The sequence below is a fragment of the Tyto alba genome, unplaced genomic scaffold (genome assembly GCF_018691265.1).
Source record: "Tyto alba isolate M040663 unplaced genomic scaffold, T.alba_DEE_v4.0 Super-Scaffold_17, whole genome shotgun sequence".
In the NCBI taxonomy this organism is placed as follows: Eukaryota; Metazoa; Chordata; class Aves; order Strigiformes; family Tytonidae; genus Tyto; species Tyto alba.
The window spans coordinates 11,451,029-11,473,528 of NW_024881279.1; the positions used below are offsets into that span (position 1 = coordinate 11,451,029).

Below are 22,500 nucleotides of genomic sequence, written 5' to 3' on the forward strand. Positions count from 1 at the left end.
CCTAGGCATGTTCCTGGACAGTCCATGCCCACCTATTCATGCTAACCCTGTCCATCACCTTCCACAACCTCTGCATGCTCCTACCATCTATCCTGATATACTTGTAGGCAGCAACTATAGCTCTTCTCCAATCCATTTGTACTGAGCTAAACAGCCCAAGGATTTTAGTATCCCCTTGCACTCCCACAAGCACCCCAGCAACCCTCACCTACTCCAGTTTAAAATCTATTTGCCTGAGCCAGGATGACCTGATCATCTGGTACAGCTGATGTCTGACCATGAGAAATACTCTTCTGAAATTTCATATAGATAAGATTTGTTGCATTTTTCTTGACTGGGAAATCAGCTATCCCATCAAAGAGGGGGAACAGATTAACCTGCACAATCTACAGCAGGTAAATCTGTGTGCATTTTATCCCATTTTTCATTGAGCTCTATGACTCCGCTTATTCCTTCCTTTAAATTTTGTTCAAAAGCCTTATGCACTGCCGAGGTCAGGCTAACATGCCAGTCATTACTCAGATCCCTTTCTTCTTCCTCAGTGTACACGTTACACTTGCCATTCTCTAATCAGGTGGATTTACAATGGTTTATTAGCAGTTCTTGCTGTCAGGCCTGTGATTTCTCATGCTAGTTCTCAAAGAAATCCAAGGGGTTTTCCTCCATGTTCCTTGAGTCTATTAAACTCTCCGAGTTTGATTTCTACCATAGGTTTCAAGTTCGATTAGCTCCACTCCTGGATGGCTGATGTCCTTCCCCAGCAAGCCTCAAAACAAAGACTTCTGTCAGATTTCCCTACAGTGACTCCAATCCCCAAATACTCTGTTTTATCTATGCTGTTCTTTATTTCTTCACAGCCTAACTCATCATTAACATAAAATACCACACCTCCCCCCTTATGCCTATTTCTCTTTTTCCTGATCTGTGCATATCTTAACAACGCTTCTGCCCTGGTCATGAATACTGGGTCCTGTTTCTGGTTTTCCTAGTATGTATGTTATAAGGTATAGTACTAATTCAGGTCACCAGCCTAACTCTCCAGAATTTTCCCTCAATCTTTTAAAGACCAAAAGTCCCCTAACCTTATTTGAAAGGCTATGAAGGAATTGATTCTATTAGCACAGAAGTTCATTAGTGCAGGTTCACAGGCTATGAGAGTTGACAACCAGGATTTGCTCTGTGCAAACATCCCTTGGCTATGGGTGGCAGTCGCAGGAGTTGGCCACTGTCACGGTGGAAGGTCTCTGCCCACTCTGGGTTTCAAAGCAGGGGTACAGGCAGGCTTCCTCAAGCATATCATTTGCACCTTCATTTCACTGGTACAACACACAGCACGAGGCTTTACCAAGGACAGCTTTGAGTCACTGTAGATGGTTTCTAGCCTCAGCACAAACTAAAATCCCCCCACCAGCAAAGCAGCCCTGATAGCACTGAGGGAGCCCCAGGGCAGGACAGGGGCAGTCGCAGGAGTTGGCCACTGTCACGGTGGAAGGTCTCTGCCCACTCTGGGTTTCAAAGCAGGGGTACAGGCAGGCTTCCTCAAGCATATCATTTGCACCTTCATTTCACTGGTACAACACACAGCACGAGGCTTTACCAAGGACAGCTTTGAGTCACTGTAGATGGTTTCTAGCCTCAGCACAAACTAAAATCCCCCCACCAGCAAAGCAGCCCTGATAGCACTGAGGGAGCCCCAGGGCAGGACAGGCAGCGGGGGTCTCAAGCGATGCAGCACACAGGGGACATGACTGCTCTGGGCCCTTCCTTTGTCACTGCTGGTGAAATTGTATTTGATAGAAGGCAAAAAATGGAGACAAGGCACAAGCAAACATCTAACATATCGATCTTGCAAGTAAACCACCTGCACTGGCCTCAGTGTGCAACTGCACAGAGAGGCGAGAGAAGGGAGCAACCTCTCAAGCTGGGTGTAATAAGGCAGATGAAAGGGCATTTAGAAATTATTTTCTCTCACATATATAAAAGACTGGCAAATTTTGGGCTAGGGTTGAAATTTTACAGTCTGCTCCTTCTCCCTTTCCTTATTTTTGCACCTTAAAAATATCAGAAAGACTACATCTACATACACATTACAGCTCTTTGAAAGAGCTGTTGTGGTCAGGATGAGTACATTACAAGTTCCCACTCAGCACCACTAAAACCTCTTTTCTCCCCAAGAATTAATTAGGTATTAGCATTAAACGGATAATATAAAAAAATATACCACACAATTTTCAATACTGATTAAAAGTTCACCCCCCTCCGAGCTGCTGTAGCTTTCCAAGGGCTTTAGTGTACACCTCCATAGACCTGCAGTCACCCCAATCTTCCAGAGTAATGACACTTTCATTTCCAAAGGAAAAGACACAGAAGAAAAAAAAAAAAAAAGCTGTTTGCCTTAAGAACCTTTCAGGTCTTTCATATCTATCCTAAGGAAATGAAAAAGGGCATAAGTCAGTTTCTTTCCTCTGCAGGTCACCTCTAAGGCTTGTTTAAATCTGTATCTGCTAAACCCAAGCCAAAGCACTGTCATGAAAAGTCACATTTCAGCACAGGCTGCTCTGCTCTTTTTCTGCAACCAGAAAATGCAGACATGACACTTTTGCTAAGTGTTCAATATTACAAGACAGAATATAAATATCACAAAACAAGTTAAGCATCTTTCTAACACCAGGGTAAATGATCAAATACACTTGAAAACAGGAACAACAGAGCCGAGGCTTCAGTCATAGAGAAGATAAAGTTATACAATGATCCGGGAGTGAAGTCATTATGAAAAATGAGGGTTGGAAAAGGCTGACACAAACCTAAAATACAGCAGTAATAAATACTTCATCTGACTAGCAATCTGTTTAAACTTAGCAGTGACAGAAAGCTGCCTTCCGCTCCAACAAGAGAGCCCTGATGGAGACAGAGGCTGACACCTAGCGTCTAGCAAACCCAACTTGCGAGCCGGAGAGAAGGTGCCCAAACACCAGAACAAGGACAATGAGCATGGCCGGGATGACAGATCACCCTGGGCAGGCAGAAGACACCTGCGAGCACACAGAGACTCCCCTGGCCACAGGATCACGAGGGAAAAATAGCACTTGCAAGGGTGAAGCACGTACGGACGCAGAGGAGCACGGAGGTGCAAAAAGGAAAGGCTGTGCTGCAAGGACAAAAGCCACATCCCTGTCTGCAAAGGAAAACGCAGAGCTCCCCACACGGCCACAGGGTTATAAGATGATTTGCCAGAGCTGGCAGTGGTCAGCATCACCTCTGTGCTCCCTACCCTGACACACTGACAGGCTACACCCTTTTGAGAAGGACAAGTCAGCTGGAAGTCTTTATCTCAGTGGTGCATTAATGGACGACTGCCAGGCTGCATGATGGTCCCCATCATTCGTGAGCTGGGTACCAGCCTGTACGCTTTTCCTCGCTCTTTCACAGTAAGCCATGTGGCTAGGGCAGGAAGTCCCTACATTGAAGAGGAACATTAAACAGCAGTGCCTGCCTTCCAGAAGGGTCTGAATGCTAAAATGGACAGAAGAGCAGGACTGCTCAACCTCTGCTCAGCAGCAAAGCTCTTACCTGGCAGTAGCTTGTGGTCGGTTCATCATCAGAAGTGGAGTTCTTTTCTTCCATGCTGTGCCCTGGACTCTCTGTCTCCCTTTTCTTTGAAGGGAGGAGCCAGGTGATGCTCTCAGACTCCTTCTGCCCATCTGGGTCTCCATCTTCTGTATCATCAGCAACCCCGTTCTCCTTGCTTATCTGCTCTCCTTTCCCAAGATCGTTTTGGCTCAAGGAAGAACCGGGCACAACTGGGTTACCAAACTCCTTCTTATGCAATAGCTGCCTCTGAGCCTGCTTCAGGCTCTTCTGGTAAACCTCCAGCTGACACAAGATGACTTTGGTGTACTGGTTGGGGTCCACCCCTTTGGGGCAGAAGGGGATGCCCCAGTAATAGTGCACTGTGTCTCTCGCCTCCTCCTGCTTGTGCTTCTCCTCCGCCACACTCGGTACGCAAAGCTCAGGGGTACTGTCGGGCACCTCATTCTGCTCTGCTTCCTCTGTGGAAACACAGACTTTGGTGGCATGCCTGGGCTGCAAGCTGTGTTTGGTACCTGCTCCTCCACCACTCCTCCTGGGGCTGCCACACCATTCCGTGGTCCAGCTCTTCCAGACCGTGGCTGAGCTCCCAGCACCAGCCTCTCCTGCAGAATGGCCAGTGCAGGGCAGGGGCTGCTCTTTTGGTTCATGGCCTGTTGCTTCAGAAGAGCTGGAGGGACTTGTGAACAGTCTCCGAGGTGTCAGTTGCCAGGAGCCTGAAGTCACCCTGCCAAAGGTGGGACTCAGAGAGATGAGGTCCTCTCCAAGAGTGCCGGATAACATGTTACTAGAATCACTTTTCGCTGGTGAGGAAGGCTTTTCACTTGACCTTGTCACAGGCTGGCCCTTCCCCGGAGACACGATTATGCTGGATACTAGTGAGCTTTCAACAATTTCCTGGCTTAACCTCCTCAACACTACCAGGGGGCTCCGGGCGACATCCATCTGTCCGTTCCCATCAGCTCTGGTGCTCTGTGAGCAGGGGCTGCAATCGGAGCGAGGGGTGTCAGAGCGAAGTGTCAGACCTCCCAGGATCTCAGAACTTCCTTTCTCGGCAGACTGGCTTTGGCCTTGCAAGCCCAGTGCTTCTGCAGACAACTGAGGGGTTGAATCAGGGGAGTCCGAGGGCTGACAGCTCTGAAAAACAAAAGGCTGATTTTCCGAGAGGCATGTTCTCTGCCAACACAGCAGCATACCAAGGGCTCCCCCAGCACACTGGCAGCTGTCACCCAGATTGCAGACCCCCACCCCCTCACCCCGATCAGAACTGTGTACCTCAAAATAGGGGACAGCTGAGGTTAGACTTCATATGCCACTCTCACTAGGAATGGTACAAAACAACTACTCTGCGACTGCTGTAGTTCCAGCTCACTCTGGAAATAGCTAGGGCCCCAGTAAAACCTTCTTTTGTGCAGTGTGGTAAAGCAAGCACAGAAAGCAATGTTGCTGAAGAACCCTAGTAAGCCTCTTCACAGAAGCACACTTACATTAAGGCTCTCAGCAATGGCCTTCCTCAAGAGCTCCTCCTCTTCCTCTTCCTGACAGTTCACTTCTCTGGCTTCTTGCTCACTCATTTTCAGGGCCAGTGCAAACTGTTCCTCTTCAGTCATCTCTACGGCAGAAAAAATAAGATAACGTTCAGTCACAGGTGCAGGTGTATGTAAACACCCAATGTATATCCAACATGTTGGGAGAAATGTCCAAGGGTCCCACCTCCCCAGGAGGAACGCAGAGCAAAACATCTAAACCTCAGCTTTCCTGAAGAGGCATCACCAAAACCAGAGCAGCCAACGCTAAACTAAAAGAGTAAGCCAAGTCAGGAACTTCAGTGAGGGTTTCTACAGCAGCCTAACTCTGGGCACGTTAACTGCAACAGGGCATTTTATTTGCCCTCATCAAACACCACACTCTACAGCTGTAGAACACAGGTTCAAGGAGGGAAGAAAAAGGACAGATTTCCAAAGTGTGACCATTTTTATATCAGATAGGTTCAGCAGCAAGGCAGGATAAAGAACACATCTTCGTTATTTGGCTAGTAAAAAATATTCTTATCTTTTACTAGCCAAATAGCACGTCTCACTGCCTTCTGACATGCAGATACCTGCAATACCACAGGAGACCTACCTGAGAGAAAAAGAGCTACATGTTGTTCACCCTGAGCCGCAGGTGGAAAGCTCTGTGGGGGATAATGTTACTTGCTTGGTGGTATTATGGAGGATCTTTCACATGCATACATCCCCCTTCTGCTCACATCACCACTCCACTGCATCACTAAGTCAGTCATGCATGGGAAACAGGTTTTCTACAGTTGCAACTGCTATTTCAGCAGAAAATTTCTTCCTGAAATATTCCTCACTCAGAGCAAACCAGAAGCCAAGACTGGCTATTTAGAAACAAAGCAGTTAGTTACTTTGGAAAACACTTATTTGCTCAGATTCAATCCAACACTTGCACTATGCTTAAAATATACAATGCCTGCAGAATGGAGCGCAGCTTGGAAAACAACTCAACAGCACTCTCAGGAGCTGAAAAATACATCTTCTCACTTGAAACAAATTGACAGATTTCCTTCAAAACCCGCTCCCTCCTTCAGGCAGAATCCTGCACGCACCATCTCATGCATGAACCAAAAGGCTTACTCTCTGATGGGCTTCAAGTGCTTTTAGAGACACGATTTGAACAGGAAGGCTGCCCAAGCACAAAACATGCCTCCACTACAGCCAGTTCTGGAGCCTGACATTTCCTGAGATAAAGATGCATTCAGAAGTTGCAGGCTCCCATTTTCTAACCTCTCATCTTCCTACCAGCTGCCACCAAAACACAGCAGCACAGCCTCCCTTGAAGCAGCCCGGGATTGCACTGGTCTTAGCCCAGCCTGTGCATCACGGCACTGCTGCAGTGAGGTGCATCCTCACAGCAGCAGGCTTGGCTTTGCTTTGCCCTTCCCCCAGCTTATTGCTAATGGTAGGCTGGCTCTCCCCCACCCAAGCAGAATTTGAAGCATTTTTGGACTGTTCTGATTACCAGTCATAGATTCCATTATATGTCCTACTAAATCAGTACATAGCTTTAGGTTGTTTGGTTGGGTTTTTTTTAAATTTCTTTAAAAATTAAGAAAGAGGTTGAAGCGTAGGCAGACTGCAGTGCACTCAGGGGATCATGGGGATCTTTTGTCCTTGGACAAAGTCAGTCTGTGATGTTGCAGCCAGGAGGGACCAAGGGAAAAAAAATGCATCCTTTAATGGAAAGCACATGACAGTCCAGTGTATGAAGAAGGCTTCTGTCCCCGAGAACAGCAGTAATACGCAGCATTTCCACAATACCAAACACCTCCCAAGCATTCAGTAAGTGTGCGCCGATTTGTTTCCCTGCCCAAAACATCACAACAATCAGGCCAGACGCTACAAACTCTGACACGTGTAACATAACTGGTGCACATGATCAGTGCCCCACAACACAAGATTTTCCATGTGCTTAAATTAAAACGGAGGCCTGAGTGTTCACCAATTCAGGCTATCAACGTCCATGAAGCTTAAAAAAAAGAAACATTTTTGGCGAGTTACTACTGTACATTTTGTTTTCTTTTCCCTCCCTGGCACAGCAATTTTCCCTCTGGGGACAGGGAACGTGCCAGACAAATGCTGCCTCTGGCAAAGAAACCAGAGACAAACAAGATGCACTTAGTGCATGTTCCAGTTGAGTAGGTGCTCCGGAGATAGGGAAATCTTGAGTTTAAATCCACCTGGCATTACCGTGGGAAGAGCAGAGAGCAGCTCTGCTCATGCCTTCCAGGAGACAACACCTGCTTTAAGCTGAGCGGTCCAGAGCTGACAGCATTTTGTGTTCCACATCTGATCATTTCTCAGCTCCGTGTGTTTTATTAAACTTGATGTTGATTGCACCGGTCATAATATATGACAATTAGAAATCCAGAGTGTTGCGTTAGCCCTCAACCGATGGGTGCAAACAGACCTCCGGAGCGTTCCAGGAGCGAGCACTGAGCATGCAGCAGAGGCAAGGCATGCTCCCGGAGTGTGCCAGCGGGGCCGGGGCTCCCGCAGCCCTCGGGAGGGGTGACCCCTCTCCCTTACGCTCAGCTCACACCCATCACACGCCTCGCAGAAGCCCGTTCCCGCTCCGCCTGGGAATTCTGTGTCTCACACTCCCAAATCTGCCTGCTGCACGTCCGTCCCAACGCAGCACGAAATCCCAGCGCCTCTCTGGGGACCAGGACATCCAAGAAACCCACAGATGGGAAGGAGGGGTCTGGGAGAAACTGTTTTTAAGACATTACAGCCCTAAACAAATTAAACCAGTTCAGAGCCTTTTTAAATGCTAATATGGCAATTTGCTGAACGATTTATGTTCCATTTTGACATTCGAAAAATGAATTAGATGCAAAACCCCACTAGTTGTAGTTCTAACACTTACTAATAAGAGATTTACTCAAAAATAATGGAAATGCAGGATTTCAGTATTTCCACATAACCAAAGTGCAATTGCAGTAAAAACATTCAAATGTGTTTTAAAGAACTGACTTCCTCTGGAAAAAGAGAGACACACTTCTTTAGGTTTTGTATTTCTATTTATCCTGTCAGGATGAAAAGTCACAGATATATTTTAGTTATGGGTTTAGGTTAAAAATTAATAAAACCACAACAAAGCAAAAATGGGAGGATACACTTTATAATCAGAGTCTGCAAACATCTGAAATTTTTCAGTTCTGTGGAGAAAGAACATGCTCTACCCAGAAGCACTGAATCTTTACAAAAGCCCAATTTGCCCCGCAACTCAAAGAATTTATTTAAAGACACAGAGAAAAATAATTACTACTTCAAATCTTAATTTGCCTAAAAGCAAACACCAAAAGTCTAATTATAGCTTCCCATAAATGAGAGAACAGACCCACCATCACGCGTGCTTAAGTAAGCAACCACTCTCCAACCAAGTGGCACCAGGCACCCAAAACCTCCTGCACTTCAAGGAGGCAGACGTGCGTGCTACACTACAAAAAAGGGGGCAGCTTTTGCCCCAGGAAGAGATAAACTATTATCAAGAATTTCAACATCTAGAAATGCACCAGTACTCCTCCACTATACAGTAGCCAGAGAGCCTGCCCTGTCTCCCACGGATTTTCTGGAGGACACTTCACACAGCACCAGCTCCCAAAACCCAGCGCACTCAATGCTGCAATGAGGACATCCAACTTCAGCAACTCCCTGGTCTTAGCACCATATGTTTGGTCACATTTTAATGGCATCTCCAAGGGGGGATTCAGCATTTATTTGGTGTTCTGTTTCTTTTGGGAGAAAAAAGGAAAAAACAAAACAAAACAAAAACCAATTCTTCCCCCATCTCTGACTTTGCTATCTTACTTGTTCAACACAGGACATGCACAGTGGGTTTTAACTCCCACAAAGAGCCAGGCTGTTTCATGCTATGGCCTTAGGCCTCTATTAAAAACAATTTAATTCACACAAGCCCTCTGAGGACTGACAAGCCCAACTGCTGCTGCTTGTGGAGCACTCATGTGCTCCATTTTGTTCAGTGATTGCTTTGGGTTTGCAGAAGACAACATCTCTCCCATTTTAAAACATTCTGAATTTAACATGCTAGCTGGACCGCTGCCTTGCTGCACACAAGAACATGAGCGTGGCTCCGCTGGGGAGAGCAATGGTCCACCTGCCTGGCCGCTCTAACAAGTGGTGCTGTACAAGGAGTACAGGCAAGCCTGTCCATGCTCAGTGGTCCCTTCTGCTTGTACAGCCCCAGCATTCAGAAATGCTGTTTGCAGAATATGAGTGGGTACATCTCAGCCTGTTGCCTCTGGCATCTGTTTACAGACCTATTGCCCATGGATGCATTTAATCCCTTATTAAAGCTGCTGCTACTGACCCCTCCACAACCTCCTGTGACAAAAACTTCCAGGAGCTCACTGCATGCTGTGTGAAGCATTACTTTCCTTCACCCGTTTTAAACCTATCTATCTCCCGCTATTTCCACTGACTGCATGCTTTGCCTTCCTGATGTGAACTTTGATCCCACCTTCCTCTCCTAACAGAGCAGCCCCAGGCTTTTCAGTCGCTCCTCATAAAGCAGCTGCTCCCTGCCCTTCATGGCTTGGGCTGTCCTTCTCTGGATGTCCCCTAATTCCACCGTGTCCTTGAGATGCAGAGACCAGATCTGCACACAGCACTGTTGATGTGGGTGCAACAACACTTTATATAACAGCAAAATGACGTAAAACAAATCTCTTGTTCTTAACACCCTTCCTTATGATGCCCAACATTGCTGGCTTCTCCAGCTGCCCCCGCGCTACGAGCTGATAATTTCAGAGAACTGTCAGCTGCGACTCTGATCCTTCCTGAGCTGCAACTGCTGGGTCAGAGCATCATGACATTTCAGGGAAAGGCAGCAGCAGAGGGGCCTGAACGGGAAAGCAGTTTGTGACTGACAGTGCTTTCAGATCGGCTTCAACTGATTTTGAAACTCAGTAAGGTACCAACACGCTCACACACTTATTTTGGAAGTGCACCAGCCTGTGCACACGCCACCTGAGGAGAAAACAAGTGACAGTGTGCCTATTCAGAAAGGCAAATTTTACTCCTGAGAAGGGTCTGCTCTGAGAGCTGTGCACCCCCAGCCACATCACAGCCTCTCTGCAAGGGAAACGATCTCTAACGCAAACAGCAGAAGCTGCTCAGCACCAGTCTACTTCCCCAGCCCCACACTCAAGACCTACGTGCAATTTTTCTTTTAGCAGCAAACTTTGTTCTATCCAGCTGCTGTTTTGTTCTCTTCTTTTGCAATCCACTCTCTTCCTTTGACTCCTGCTGTAATGGAAAAAAATATGGTGAGTGCATACAATATGTAAGAAACACTACCAGGCCCCTCCCCCCTACTACTCAGACACAAACACTGGTTCAAAAACAAGCCTCTCTATGTGTGTGAAATTTGAATTTCAAACATAATTCAAGCACATTCTGTAACTATTAAAAGCTGTGTGATAAGCATAACGAGCAAAAAGAGTTACAGACTGACATAAACAGTGAAGTAGGAGAGACAATAGACTTCATGCCAGTCACCACCATGCACTGCACCTGCTGCCCATGATTTTAGAGAGAATTTGTTTGGCCCTGCTAAAACACTGGTATTTGTAAGCACTCAAAACAGAAAAACAAAACCTTTTTATAACAGAACATCCCACACCTGTCAGCCAAGGCCGTTTCCATGCAGCTACTAGTACTCTGCCCAGACAATTTTAGGTGACCAAAACTAGAATCCTAACCATTGTGTGGACCCGTTCTAATGCACCCTGAGGACAGGAGAGCCAGCTGTATTTACTCTTGGTGCTATTCTCTCTTTGTATTGCCACAAGTGTTTCATTTTGGAAGCTTGAATATTTCAGAAATTTCTCATCTCGAGGCCTCCTGGAATAATACCCACACAAACAACCCAAGCGCTTGCTGCTTTAAGCACACGGACTGCAACAGGAACGGTCACAGGCTTAATTGGCAGACATTTATGCAAGTTGCTGTCCTAATGGCTCAAGCAACGGCATACACATTACTGAAGGCTGGCCCTGGAACCCTTCCAATTTGTCTCTCTAAATCAGGTAGGATTAGAATCAAACCCAGTATTCCAGGCAAAGACCCACGCCTGGCCAGGACGGGGCTTCACACAGCTCTGTCTGCAGCTGCAGTTGTTTTTGCTGCCCACAAGACTCACGGCAAACTGGCCCCAGGCTTGTGCCTCATACCACCTCCTGTGCCAGGAAGGAGGCGTCAAGGTGGTACATGTGGTTTGGGCTACTTTAATGCAAACAGATACACTGCTTATTTTCAAGTGTAATCAATTTCTGCTGTCCACTGCCCGTGTTTCTGAATGTATGAGGTCCTTTGGACTGCACTTCTATGTGGAGTTTTGTTCAAGACATCTCCAGCTCTAGTGTTATCTGTAGATTTTATTAATGTATATACACCACTTGCTCCCTCTTACAGATCATTAATGAGGATGTTAAAACACACACAGACCTAATATTGATCCTCTTGGCCTCAGCTTTACATCTCCCCCAAATAAGCCTCTCTTCTGTTCATCACCAGCTTTTGCTGACAGCCTTTTAGCAGGATTTCAATCCAGGAATATTACTATCTAGACCAAATTTAATTATTTATCCACCTAAGATTTTGCAAGACGTACTATTAAGTGGTTTCCTGAAACCCTAATACATTACAGCTTTTACATGCCCTAATACCTACAACCACTCTCACTTCCACTGATTTAGGAATCAGTTCACAAGGCAGCAATCATGCTCAGCAAGTCCACACACAGAGTTATGCTCACACCTAAGGATTACTTCCTTTGACCGATTCCTTCTCTCCCCCAGCCAGCCTGGTTTTGGTACCCCGTTCTAAGATCTGCCACTGTCTCCAAAAGGCTGCTTCACAGCCAGATTCTCTCTTGCTAGAAGATGGATGCCTAGCTCACACTCAGCAGGTGACATCCTCTCTCTTCCAGGGCCCTGGCGTGTCGCCCTTCTCCACAGTTTTCCATAAACCATGGGTTCTCCTAATCCAAACTGCCCTGCCTTGCTCTGCCCCGGCAGCCCCATGCTGGCATTGTGGGCAGCTCACACCTAAAGGCGTGGGGAACGGTCTGTGAGATCACACCAGGATTATATGCTGGAGGAGGTTAAACAACAGCTCTCCCACTCTCCCCCAAAGCCCTAACCGTGCTAAACCTACTCCAGCTTAAGACAGGGGCGATTTAATCCTAGCAGGCTCTGTAAATCCCCAGCTCTTCTCTCTAGGCATCAATCTTCCCCTCATCACTCTTGCACTTGCCAGAAGGTCAACCCTGACACTCTCATCTGCAGCTCTCTTCCAGGGCACGGATGTGATTTATGAGCGCACCAAACTTTCCACGGCTGCCAGTGTCTGCTCTGTGCCCAGAGACACACGTTTACAATATGCACCACAGGACAAGACGAGGCTCAAACACCTCCAGGGCTCTGGAGGAGAATGGCATGCCCGGTGCCGGGCAGGCTGCCCGGTTTCACCGCACAGCCGAGTACGTGCCTCGGTTCCCTGTGCTGGGTCCTGAAGAATCTCGGCATTTACAACAGTGGCGGGAGCAAAATTATTGCAGGACACGTGTTGTACGAACCTCATACATTTGAGAAAGATGTTTAAACTGCTTAGCAGCGTACTACTGAACAGTCACAGTACAGCAAACCGCTGAAGCAAATCCAATTAATCCTGATGGGCCAAAATATACACACACATCTCAATTCCAAGAATTCTTAAATCTTCTTTATTTTTAAACCCAGAAAATAAAACATACCTTTTAATTAGGATTTATGGCTGTTTGTACCTCTGCTGGGAGAGAGCCCCGCAGGCCCTGGAGCACTCTGCATAAATGTAAGCGTGGATGGTAGAAGCAGAAGGGGCCAAGAAAATTCAGAGAAGACAACAGGGCTTGCTCTTTCTGACCCAACCTTTTAATGCTCATCTGTCTACAAGGATAATAGGAACTCAAGGGGCCACTCAACCAACTGCCTTTCTAATAAGATCACTAGTCCAAAAATAATCTTAATCAATTAAAATATTCCCAAACTGCAGCCAATACTCTTAGTTACAAGGTCATCTCCAACACACAACTTCCAGGGGAAACTAATTATTATAGCGGAGGCGAGGTGGGAACTGCACACCTCTCCTCAGTGCCAGTCTGGATCGCATCTCTCCTCCTTTGCCGTCAATTTAAAGCATAATGGCCAGAAGGAATCCAAATTCTCTTCCTGTGTGTCAGGCTCTGCAGTTTAATTTATGATGCTCTCTTATGAGCAATTTCACTGTCAGCATTGTACACAGATCAAGAAAAAGACGGGTTTCCAAAGTTCCCTACACATTTAGTGGAAGGCAGCCACTATTCTTCTTCCTTGTTTTTTTAACCTGCTTGGTTTCACCAGACAGCAGGAAATCAAATTCCCATTTAAAAAATGCTTTTTCACATACTTAAGAGAACCTGACTCTGCCAGCAGAAACAGATATGGCTCCACTCATTTCTAAAAGCCCATAAATGGAAGCCAGTAGCCAGCCTCCCACATCCTGCTCCCTCGAATCCACATCATAAACCACAGAAATCAGCTTCTACTGACTCAGGGAAGGAAAGGCTACAGAAGAATGTCTCATAGCTAATAGTGCAGACTGCAAAGTCAAAAGGTCTGGGCAATTTTACCGCTCAACAGCAGTTGGGACCATCTAACAATAGGGCACAGCCAAACACCACACGTCCTGCATGGGAAATACTCAGATGAAAACCAGACTAATTTATTTTTAAAAGCCAATTAGATGTTGGAAGTGCCACGTTTGGCTCTAGCCAAGGCTGCTGCTGAAATTAATATCACACCCCACTTTATTAGTCTCTGACTTCAGTTCAGAATCTGTTTCAGCTCTGCTCTGTCTTTCAGCTCATTAGAACAAACCTGCTGGAAGTGGAGACTTGAACAACGAGTCACAATGGGGCTTGTGTCAGACTTGTAGTTCCTGACACACGGGAGGGAGGCCTCTGTAGAAAAAAGGGCTTTCACCGGGCTGTGAGGAGCCTGGATTCAGACCAATCTGATTTCCAAGGAGTGAGTGCAGCAGAGCCACGGAGCCTCCTCGAGAGCACGCTCACACGGTGTTCTCCTCTGGGAACTGGAGGCAGCAGGTCCCTTGGTACCACAGCAGAGCCCGTGGGGAGAGCAGGGTGCTGCAGCGATACTCCCACGCGGCTCTGCCTCGCTCAGATGGTCAGTGGTGCGAGGCGGGCGCTGCCACCCTCGCTGTGACGCTACCAGCACCATCTTCTCCGTAACAAGATGTCCCTCAGGCCACGCCTGGTCCCCAGACAAGTGCCCACTGCCACAGTTGATGGAGAACAGGACAGGGCAGTGGCTGCATATTTCTGCCAATGCCCAAACACACCTCCCTCTTCCTATCAAAACCAACATCTGATCTGGAACATCAACACATGCTGCTATTTACCCAGACTCCAAGTATCTCCAAACACAGGCATGCTCAGGCAAAGGGATGTTCCACACCAAAGAGAAGACAGGCCGTGCACGTCACACAGAAACAGGTGGTACCATCAACCTGGAGTCTTGTCCTACGTTCCCCAAGGACTGTCAGAACTGATGAAACTGGCAGGAAGAGCCTGTGAGACTTTATGCAAACTCTAAGAGTGGAGGCAGGTACTCTCAAAGCTCCCAAAGGATCTACCCAGGAAAAATGGACCCTTCCAAAAAGTCCCAGAGCAGATCAGCAGCATTTTGGGATCAACTGCACTGAAGGCTGCAGACCAGTCAAATAGGTTAGCACAACTACTGGGCCTCTGGCTGTGCTCAATGCACACACTTGGCCAGGCCTCCTGCTGGGTGGCAATCATCTTCCAGACATGGCTTCAGAAAATCTTGGGGGTCGAAGAGTCTTTATCAACAGCCCAATTGACCAGGAGGCTCATGAGACAGACCAGGAATAGCTATACTTGGAGAGAGCATTGTTGGGCACTATTTGAAATACTGTGTATTTGTGAGTGACCACCCATCTTCTGGCAAGGGCAACCAATTCCCCACAGGATTTAAACAGTCAAGGGAGACAGGAACCACTTTGCTCATTCGTCATGTCTGTGTTTTCAGAGACACGGTCTGCAGAAAGAAGGTCATCTCCTCTTGTTTCCAAAGCCAGAGAAACTGTTCTTATTCTGACTGACCCTTCCCCCCCAGCCCAAATAAAAAAAAAAAAAAAAAAAAAAAAAAAAAAGAAGCATTGCCCAAATCTAGGATTATATATAGCAGAGATCAGAAAGCCCCATGTCCAGAAAACTTCCTTCTGATGCAGCTCTGCAGATGCCACAGCACAGACATGAGCAAAGAAAGAAAACTTGGCAAAATAACATGGATGAGCTTGATAATCCAGCATGACTGAAAAATTCCTGGGAGAGGCAGTCTGCCAAAGATCATCAAAAGTGAGAAGCTGGAGGCTTTCCAGGTGCAGCTGCTACAAGATCTGCTGGTCTGGAAGCAGAACTAGGGACTTGTTCTATAGATACCTGCCAAGAGACTGCCAAGGAAGAAAGCCATCGAATCAATGATGCCCAAATTGTCCTTGTAGCTTTTGATTCATAAGGAACCATGTCCTAACAGATGCAAGATTAATTGAGAATGTATTGTTCTCTAAAATTGCTATTGATCTGAGCTTCCCACACCTCTTCTTGAACACATAACAAGGTCTTACTAGAGCAAGAACAACAGTTACAAGGTTCGAAATTGAAATTCAACTTGATGTACACTGAAGAGCTGAGACAGTTACAGAAGCCAGACAGTTATTTTTTTGAGATCCCAAGTAAATCACATTTTTGGGTTTGATTTTGCAGAAAACAACATGACAAGAGACTGTGGCACTGGATCTGGAAGCTGATGACTCACAGAAAGAGACTGAACTGAATAAATCCACTCATTCAACTGACTGAACTGTTGTCACTTAAACAGAACCTAATTGGCTCTTTAACGGCCTCTCCGAGCATATCCTTTTCTGTAATATGACCGATTATGCCATCAGAATTTATTGTTTATAGACAAACTTACAGAACAGTCGGGGAGCCTAACCTTTTTATAGATGTGTTTTAAGAGACGTTTGTTTCCTCTTTTTCAGATACGTGCACATTGAGATGAATAATTGCAGACAATAACAGGTCCTGATCTTTTATGTACTGCAGCAGTTCTTATAGCTGCTGATTTCTTTTTTCCTTATAGGTTTCACAATAAAGGCCAGTGATGCAGCAGACATCTGAAGTTAACTTAGCATATTGCAGAGCTAAGGGTTTAACCCCACTGAACTATTACTGCCATATGTTCCATTTCTTTCAGGGAATTTCCCAATGGGAAAGAACTCAGACAATGTGAAGAAAAAACATCCAGTATCATTTGCCCTACAGCTTTTTACTGTTTATTTCTAGTGCTTTTCCCCTCCTCACATGATAATCGCCTTATTGTAGAGAAGCATGCTGCAGATGTGGGAGCGAAAGGGACTTGATTTAAGATCTACAGCTTGAGAGTGAACTGAAATGCTTTTGAAAATGGTGGAATTACAAAAAGCAGCTTAGGATCCCAAATCACCAGAAAGACAGAGCAAAGCCTTAACAGTCATACATAAAAATCTGATTCTAATAATTTCCTCTTGTGTACCTCACTCAGTTGGGAACAGATTCTCAGGGCTCTGGGTTTCCCCCAGGCGGGAGTTCCTGTACGCATCCCAATGCCAGTGTAACAGATGCATACATTTCAGCCTTTTAGGGTAAGGCTGGTATTTGTAGGACAATGCTAGGGATCAGGGATCTGAGCCCTTATGTCTTAGCCAGGCACATCCATACCACAGTTCACCTTTATATCCTATGGAAGTGGGTTAAAAACTCGGGCTTCCGTAATTGAGGATCAATTTACCAGACACTAGCTGTGTCTGAGATACTCACGAGCCTGTGTTCTGAATCATTTTCTTATCTATTTGCACATAATACAGAATCATGTTTCTATGGTTAAGCTGGAAATCAATCAAATAAAAATTATGAAAAAAAGATTTGTAAAGGGATTGAGGAAAGGTTACCTTTAAATTACGTTTCAAATTCAGTTCTGAGAGGATTTGGTTATCAAATCCCAGACTCATAACTCACCCTCATGAAGCACACCATTCATTTCCTAGTCAAATAGGATTTGATTCATTTCATATGTAAGGAAAAGAATGGCACAATACACTCTGCGCAAAGCCTGACCCTGGCACATACAGCGTGGGATGCTCGGGCACTCTCCTGCAACAACAGGGCCCAGCACAGGCTCTGGACACCACAAGCCGATCACTGACCTCTCCATCACTGTCAGATATAACGATAAATGCATCCACAAAACTGCGCTTCTTCTTGGCATTGGCTGGGTTCCTCTTCTCTTCCTCCTCTTCCTCCCCATCCTGACCTCGAGAATCCAGGCCCTCTGTGGGCTTCTTCTTCCTCGGCATCCTTCACTCTGAAACAGAGGGAAAGATTAAAAGCCATTTGTTTCCTTCTGATTTAGATTTCCCCTAACAGCCATCCTTTTTTTGCTATTTTTAGGCAAAATACCCCAGGCGTTGGAACCGTATTACAAAGCATGGTGGATTTAGTGTTACTGGGAGCCACATGTACCAGTCACCACTCATCGAGTTGTGAATAGTTTATTATAGCTGATCGCTAAAAAGGGGGTTTCAGGGGAACAGCAACACAGACCAAAGCCACTCTGAATGCCCTTGCTCCAAAGCAATGAGGATTTCCTCTTAAAGCTCATCAGCAAACTCCTCCAAAGCATCACTTCACAGCAGGTCTCCCGCCCTCCAACACAACCCCGAACTTCCCCCCCTCAGCTCCACACCTTCACCATTTTAGTGCAGAACAAACCAGGCTGTGGCAGCAGATCAAGCTGAAGCTTGCATGCCAGAACAAGAAGCCACCACAGCACAGCCATTTGTCAGCTTTTATATTCAACAAGGGGGAAAGGCATGTTCCTCAAAGGCTGCTGTTTTGCTCTCAGCACAGCAGCTCGGTGGAATGCTGCACCAGCACTACGAAAAGGGAAAACGCAGGCAACGGCAGTAGGCAGGTTAGAAACAAGACAACAGGTTTATCTGGCAGCCCGGATTTCTCAATGAGCATCAGCCTCCGGAAGTCCTCTGTGCAGACATGCCTGAACCATTCGTATTAAAGGCACTTGACAAGCAGGGAGGAACCTGCTGAGCGTTATTAGTGCAAACCTGAGTGCTCTGTGTGCAGCACAATTGAGGGCAGGTGCCCACACAATGCAAGCTAGTACTTCAACGTCTCCTTTCCTTGCCAGCCCATAGACTGTTGGAGAGAGATGCACAGCAAGTGTTAGCTGCTTTGATCAAAAAGGACTGAGACGAGAGGATCAGGAATGGTGAACGAGACCAGCAGGGCGGCACGGAGTTAAATCACCCTTTCCTGTCTATGTTTGCTGTTTGGCAAATAACTCATCAACAACATTCAGTGCTTCCTGAACTGTGATCTAAAAGAGCCTTAGATCAGCTCTGTTTAAGTTAGAATTAAACATGTGCAGAGCAGTTAAGCAACAAGCCCCTTGTTACACACCAGAGAACAGCAGAGCTGGAAATGTAAGTCAAGTTGGCTGGTTCCCAGACCAGTGTCCTTCCACAGGATCATTCTGCCTCCTTCAAGATCACTGAAATAGCTCAAATGTGCTGCTTAGATCTAAAATAAGAGTAAGAGAAGATGCAACAAAGACCCTGTGTTACCCAATATAGAGCCAAACCCTTCTCAGTAACACCACAAAAATGCAAACTGCCACTGTGTGTAGAAATACTAATGAGCAAGAAGTTCAAAATTCCCATCAATGCTACGAAGAGCAGTGCGCTGCTCCATCTACAGTCCCAGGCAGCAAGGTGAGGCTGAGAAAGGAATACATGCCTTCCCTCCCTACTATCTGCAGCCTTCAAAAGCTCTTAGCCTCTCTGCCTCCTTTCCTCTGCAAATACATGCACACGCATGCCTAGAGACAAAAGATGATTATCCTGGTGAGTCATGATTTGCACCGAAGGTTTGCTGAGCCCTCTGAAGACAGAATATTGTACAAATGGCATGCACAGCTCCAGAATTGACTGCAACAACCACTGCAGTCCACAAATGTTTGTCTCTTTAGGAAGGGAAAATAAAAACAAGAACTGCTTTTGGATAAAGCACTGGCTCTTGCAAAACAAAGCTGTTCTGCTCCAACTGAGCTGAACTCAGGTCTTGTTGGTATATCCTCATTATACTTTCTCCATTTTTTTATCTTCTGCTCCAAATGGTCTCTTTGCCCTCTGCCTGGAGAGATGAACCAGGCCTCACGCCCAGCTGCCAAAAACTACCCCCACAAAGGGAGTCCATCACTGTGGGAAACACTCCCTTATCAGAAGAAAAACACTTACACAGGCGTTTTGACATGGCGATGGGGAGGAGCACTGGAGAGACCCGTGCCTCCAGTACATGAGCCTATGCAGGGTCACTCTGGTTTTGGAGAGACAGCCTGTAAACCTTCTTGCCACCAAAACAAAAACAAACAGCAACAAGCAACTGCCATGCTGTCTTTTTTTTTAAATCCACGCTGGTATCAACAGTTCTCCTCTGACTCTGCGATACATCTTCTGCTTGATGCACTGTGCTAAATAAGAGATCACTGAGAAATATCAGCTGGAGTTATGATGAGTCACCTACCTTCAACATTTAAAGGAAAGAAAAAAAAAGATGTAAGAGATGTAACACACAACTCCCACAGCGCTTCTGAAAATGAAGGGACTTGTGGCAAAGAGAGTCTCTGTAAATGTAACTAAGGGAACAAGACAAGTAAGAGATCACTTGTAGCTGTGCAAGTCTGAGGCTATGAGTAGGAGAGCAGTAATAGCTTTTATTAGGCAAGCTGATATAGCTGAGGGAAGAAAACACGCATCAGAACACACACACCCCTCTTCAGGCAGGGAAGTTAAACGCTGAAGCTGTATTTACCTTTTAGCAGTCTTGGAAAGGACAGTTGCTAGTATCTGAAGTGGTGATACCAGCTTTCAGGCTTGGCAAAAAAGGCCAAAGATTGAATTATCTAAAACTACCTTTGCAGTTTGGCTCACAGACTTATTTCCCAGTTATCTAGGTCTTTTTCCAACTCTGAATTTAAGAGAATTTCTTTGTAAATACTCTGACAGCAAAGGTGACCTCCTGACAAGGGACTCACACATGCCATGCTTCTCCAGTCACATTTTTAGGGATATCCTTGAAGATCCCCAACTTGTGATTATTTGTCATTTTCCCTCTCATCTATCATTTTGATGAATCAGAAAGCAATTACCGACAGAATAATTCTAAATCTTGACACTGCAGCTACAGACCTGCCAAGCTGTGACAGCTTGAAAAATGCTTGAAAATGAAGCCAAAAATGAATGACTCTCATCCCCGGATGAGTTTCTGAGCCGTTTGAGACACAGGCTGTCGCTTTGTAAACAACTCCCCCCACCTCAGGAAGAAGAGGCACGACGCTCCCCTGCAGCACCATGAAGCGGCTCCGTGTTCAGGCAGGTCAGCACCACATGCCTCCCTGGAAATATCACCCCCAGACCCCCGGCTCAATCCAGCATGCAGGGCCCAGTTGATGCTCTGCGACCGGCAGGACATGAGGGCTCACAGTGCCCCAGAGGGAGAGGAATTATTTACAGAATTTATCTGTTTATAGAACTCACTCTTCACGAGAAGGGACACAGAGACCACAGAGGCCAAGCACGCCCAAGCACTGTGCAGCTGCAAATGCTGCTGACTCTGCGGGAGATGCTAACTGCTCAGCTTCCCTCTAGCCCAGCCCAACCAAGTCCCGCACGCAGCACCTCTCCCTCCTCCAAGGACAGGTCCTGCATGGGGAGAGAGCAACCCTCTCCTCAGCACCCACCCGAGGTCCTCCCACCCCCCTTCCCAACCCGCAGCCTTTGGGATGGAGGGCTCCGAAGGGAGACTGACAAGGATGGGGTCAGGGCTACTCAACAAGCATCAGCCTGGCGAGGAAGCATGGGGGGTCCCAGATGGGATGGGGGGTGAGCTTGGGAGATCAGCCATAGGTGGGGTAAACCAGAGGAGGAGGAGGAGGGTGCTGGGGCTGCCCCGGCAGAAGGGGAGGGAGCCAGCCCTGGCAGGGGGAGACAGGAGGGGCAGGAGCTGGCCACAGGGGCTAACCAGGGCGGGATGGGGCCAGGGCAGAGCTCTTTGAGGGGGAGAGGGGGAAGGGGGAGGAAGAATCGTTTTTGGGGTGCCCTCCTGAGGGGCCATCCCTGGGAGAGGAGCACTAGGGTGGCCCCAGGGGAAGGGGCACAGTACCAGGGTCACCTCCAAGGCAAGGGGCTGGGGTCCAGCCCGTGAGGGGCGTGATGCTGGCGCAGGGGTCCGATCCCCGGGTCACGGGCTGGTGGGCACGCCTGGGGGATCAGCCGGGGAGCTGCCCCAGGGGAACGGGCCGGGGAACGGCCCTGGGGGTCAGTTCCGGGACCCCCTGAGGGAAGAAGCAGACCGGGGGGGTGGGGGGTGAGGGTCAGGGCCCGGCCCCCGGGAGCCCCGAGGTGGATGGGCCCCGGGCGAGCCCGGGGGCAGCGGGCCCGGAGCGGTGCGGCAGGCCCCGCGGGGCACAGGTACTCACCGGGCCCGGGCCTCCCGCGGGCCAGCGCCCCGCCCCCGCCGGGCCGCCCCGTTGCGCGGCCACCGGCGGCGGCGCCGCTGCCTCCCCGCCGGGCCGCCCCGCTGCACCGGGTCTCTCACCCGCACTCAAGTTGGCGGCGGAGGCCTCATTGCCCTCACCCAAGATGGCGGAAGCAGCTTCGCGGCGCGTCACGCGGGCGGCGGGGCGGTGAAGCGGACAGTGCCGCCATGGCGCAAGCGGGCCCGGCGCTGCGGGGCGTGAGAAGCCCTGGCGCTTCGTCCTGAGGCGCCGCGGCAGCCGTTGGCGCCGGCGCCATTTTCTCAGCCTGGCGCCGGCCGCTGCGAGCAGGGCAGCGGGCGCGAGTTCCCCGGGAGGAGGCGAACGTGGTGGTGGGAGGGGGGGCGCCTTTAACCCCCTACCTGCGAAGCTTCGGCGGCTCAAAGACTACCCCTGCGCTTAACGCTGCCGCCGCCGCGACCGCTGTGTCCTTTAAATACTCGGAAAGCCCCGCGGGACGGGCGGCTTCCCCCGGGGCGCCGCCGGCCCTCACCGTCCTGCCCACAACCGACATGGCCGCCGCCGCCTCCCCTCGCGGGCGAGCGGCGCTCTCGCGGGAGGCCGCGGCGCCGTTGCTAGGCGAGGGGCGGGGGGGAACGGGACAACTCTCG

General features: G+C 48.1%; 1 protein-coding gene across 11 annotated transcripts in view; it reads right to left on the reverse strand.

Moving 5' to 3' along the window:
- The window catches only part of UIMC1 (ubiquitin interaction motif containing 1), a 39,760-nt gene extending 17,336 nt beyond the window's left edge, over positions 1 to 22,424 (reverse strand). For 2 of the 11 annotated variants that reach the window (XR_006165117.1, XR_006165118.1), the window contains exons 1-5: positions 21,833 to 22,193; positions 17,484 to 17,641; positions 10,331 to 10,421; positions 5,076 to 5,200; positions 3,571 to 4,725 (exon numbers count right to left, since the gene is read on the reverse strand). Coding sequence is in view for 7 of the 11 variants with exons in the window: in XM_042790494.1 (XP_042646428.1) it covers positions 3,571 to 4,725; positions 5,076 to 5,200; positions 10,331 to 10,421; positions 17,484 to 17,633 (1,521 nt within the window). In the remaining 4 variants the exon portion in view is untranslated. Of the gene's footprint in view, positions 1 to 3,570; positions 4,726 to 5,075; positions 5,201 to 10,330; positions 10,422 to 17,483; positions 17,642 to 21,832; positions 22,196 to 22,251 lie in introns of those variants that run through there. The other 9 variants (XR_006165116.1, XM_042790496.1, XR_006165119.1 and 6 more) reach the window with 8 other exon arrangements.
- Positions 22,425 to 22,500: the final 76 nt, after the last annotated feature.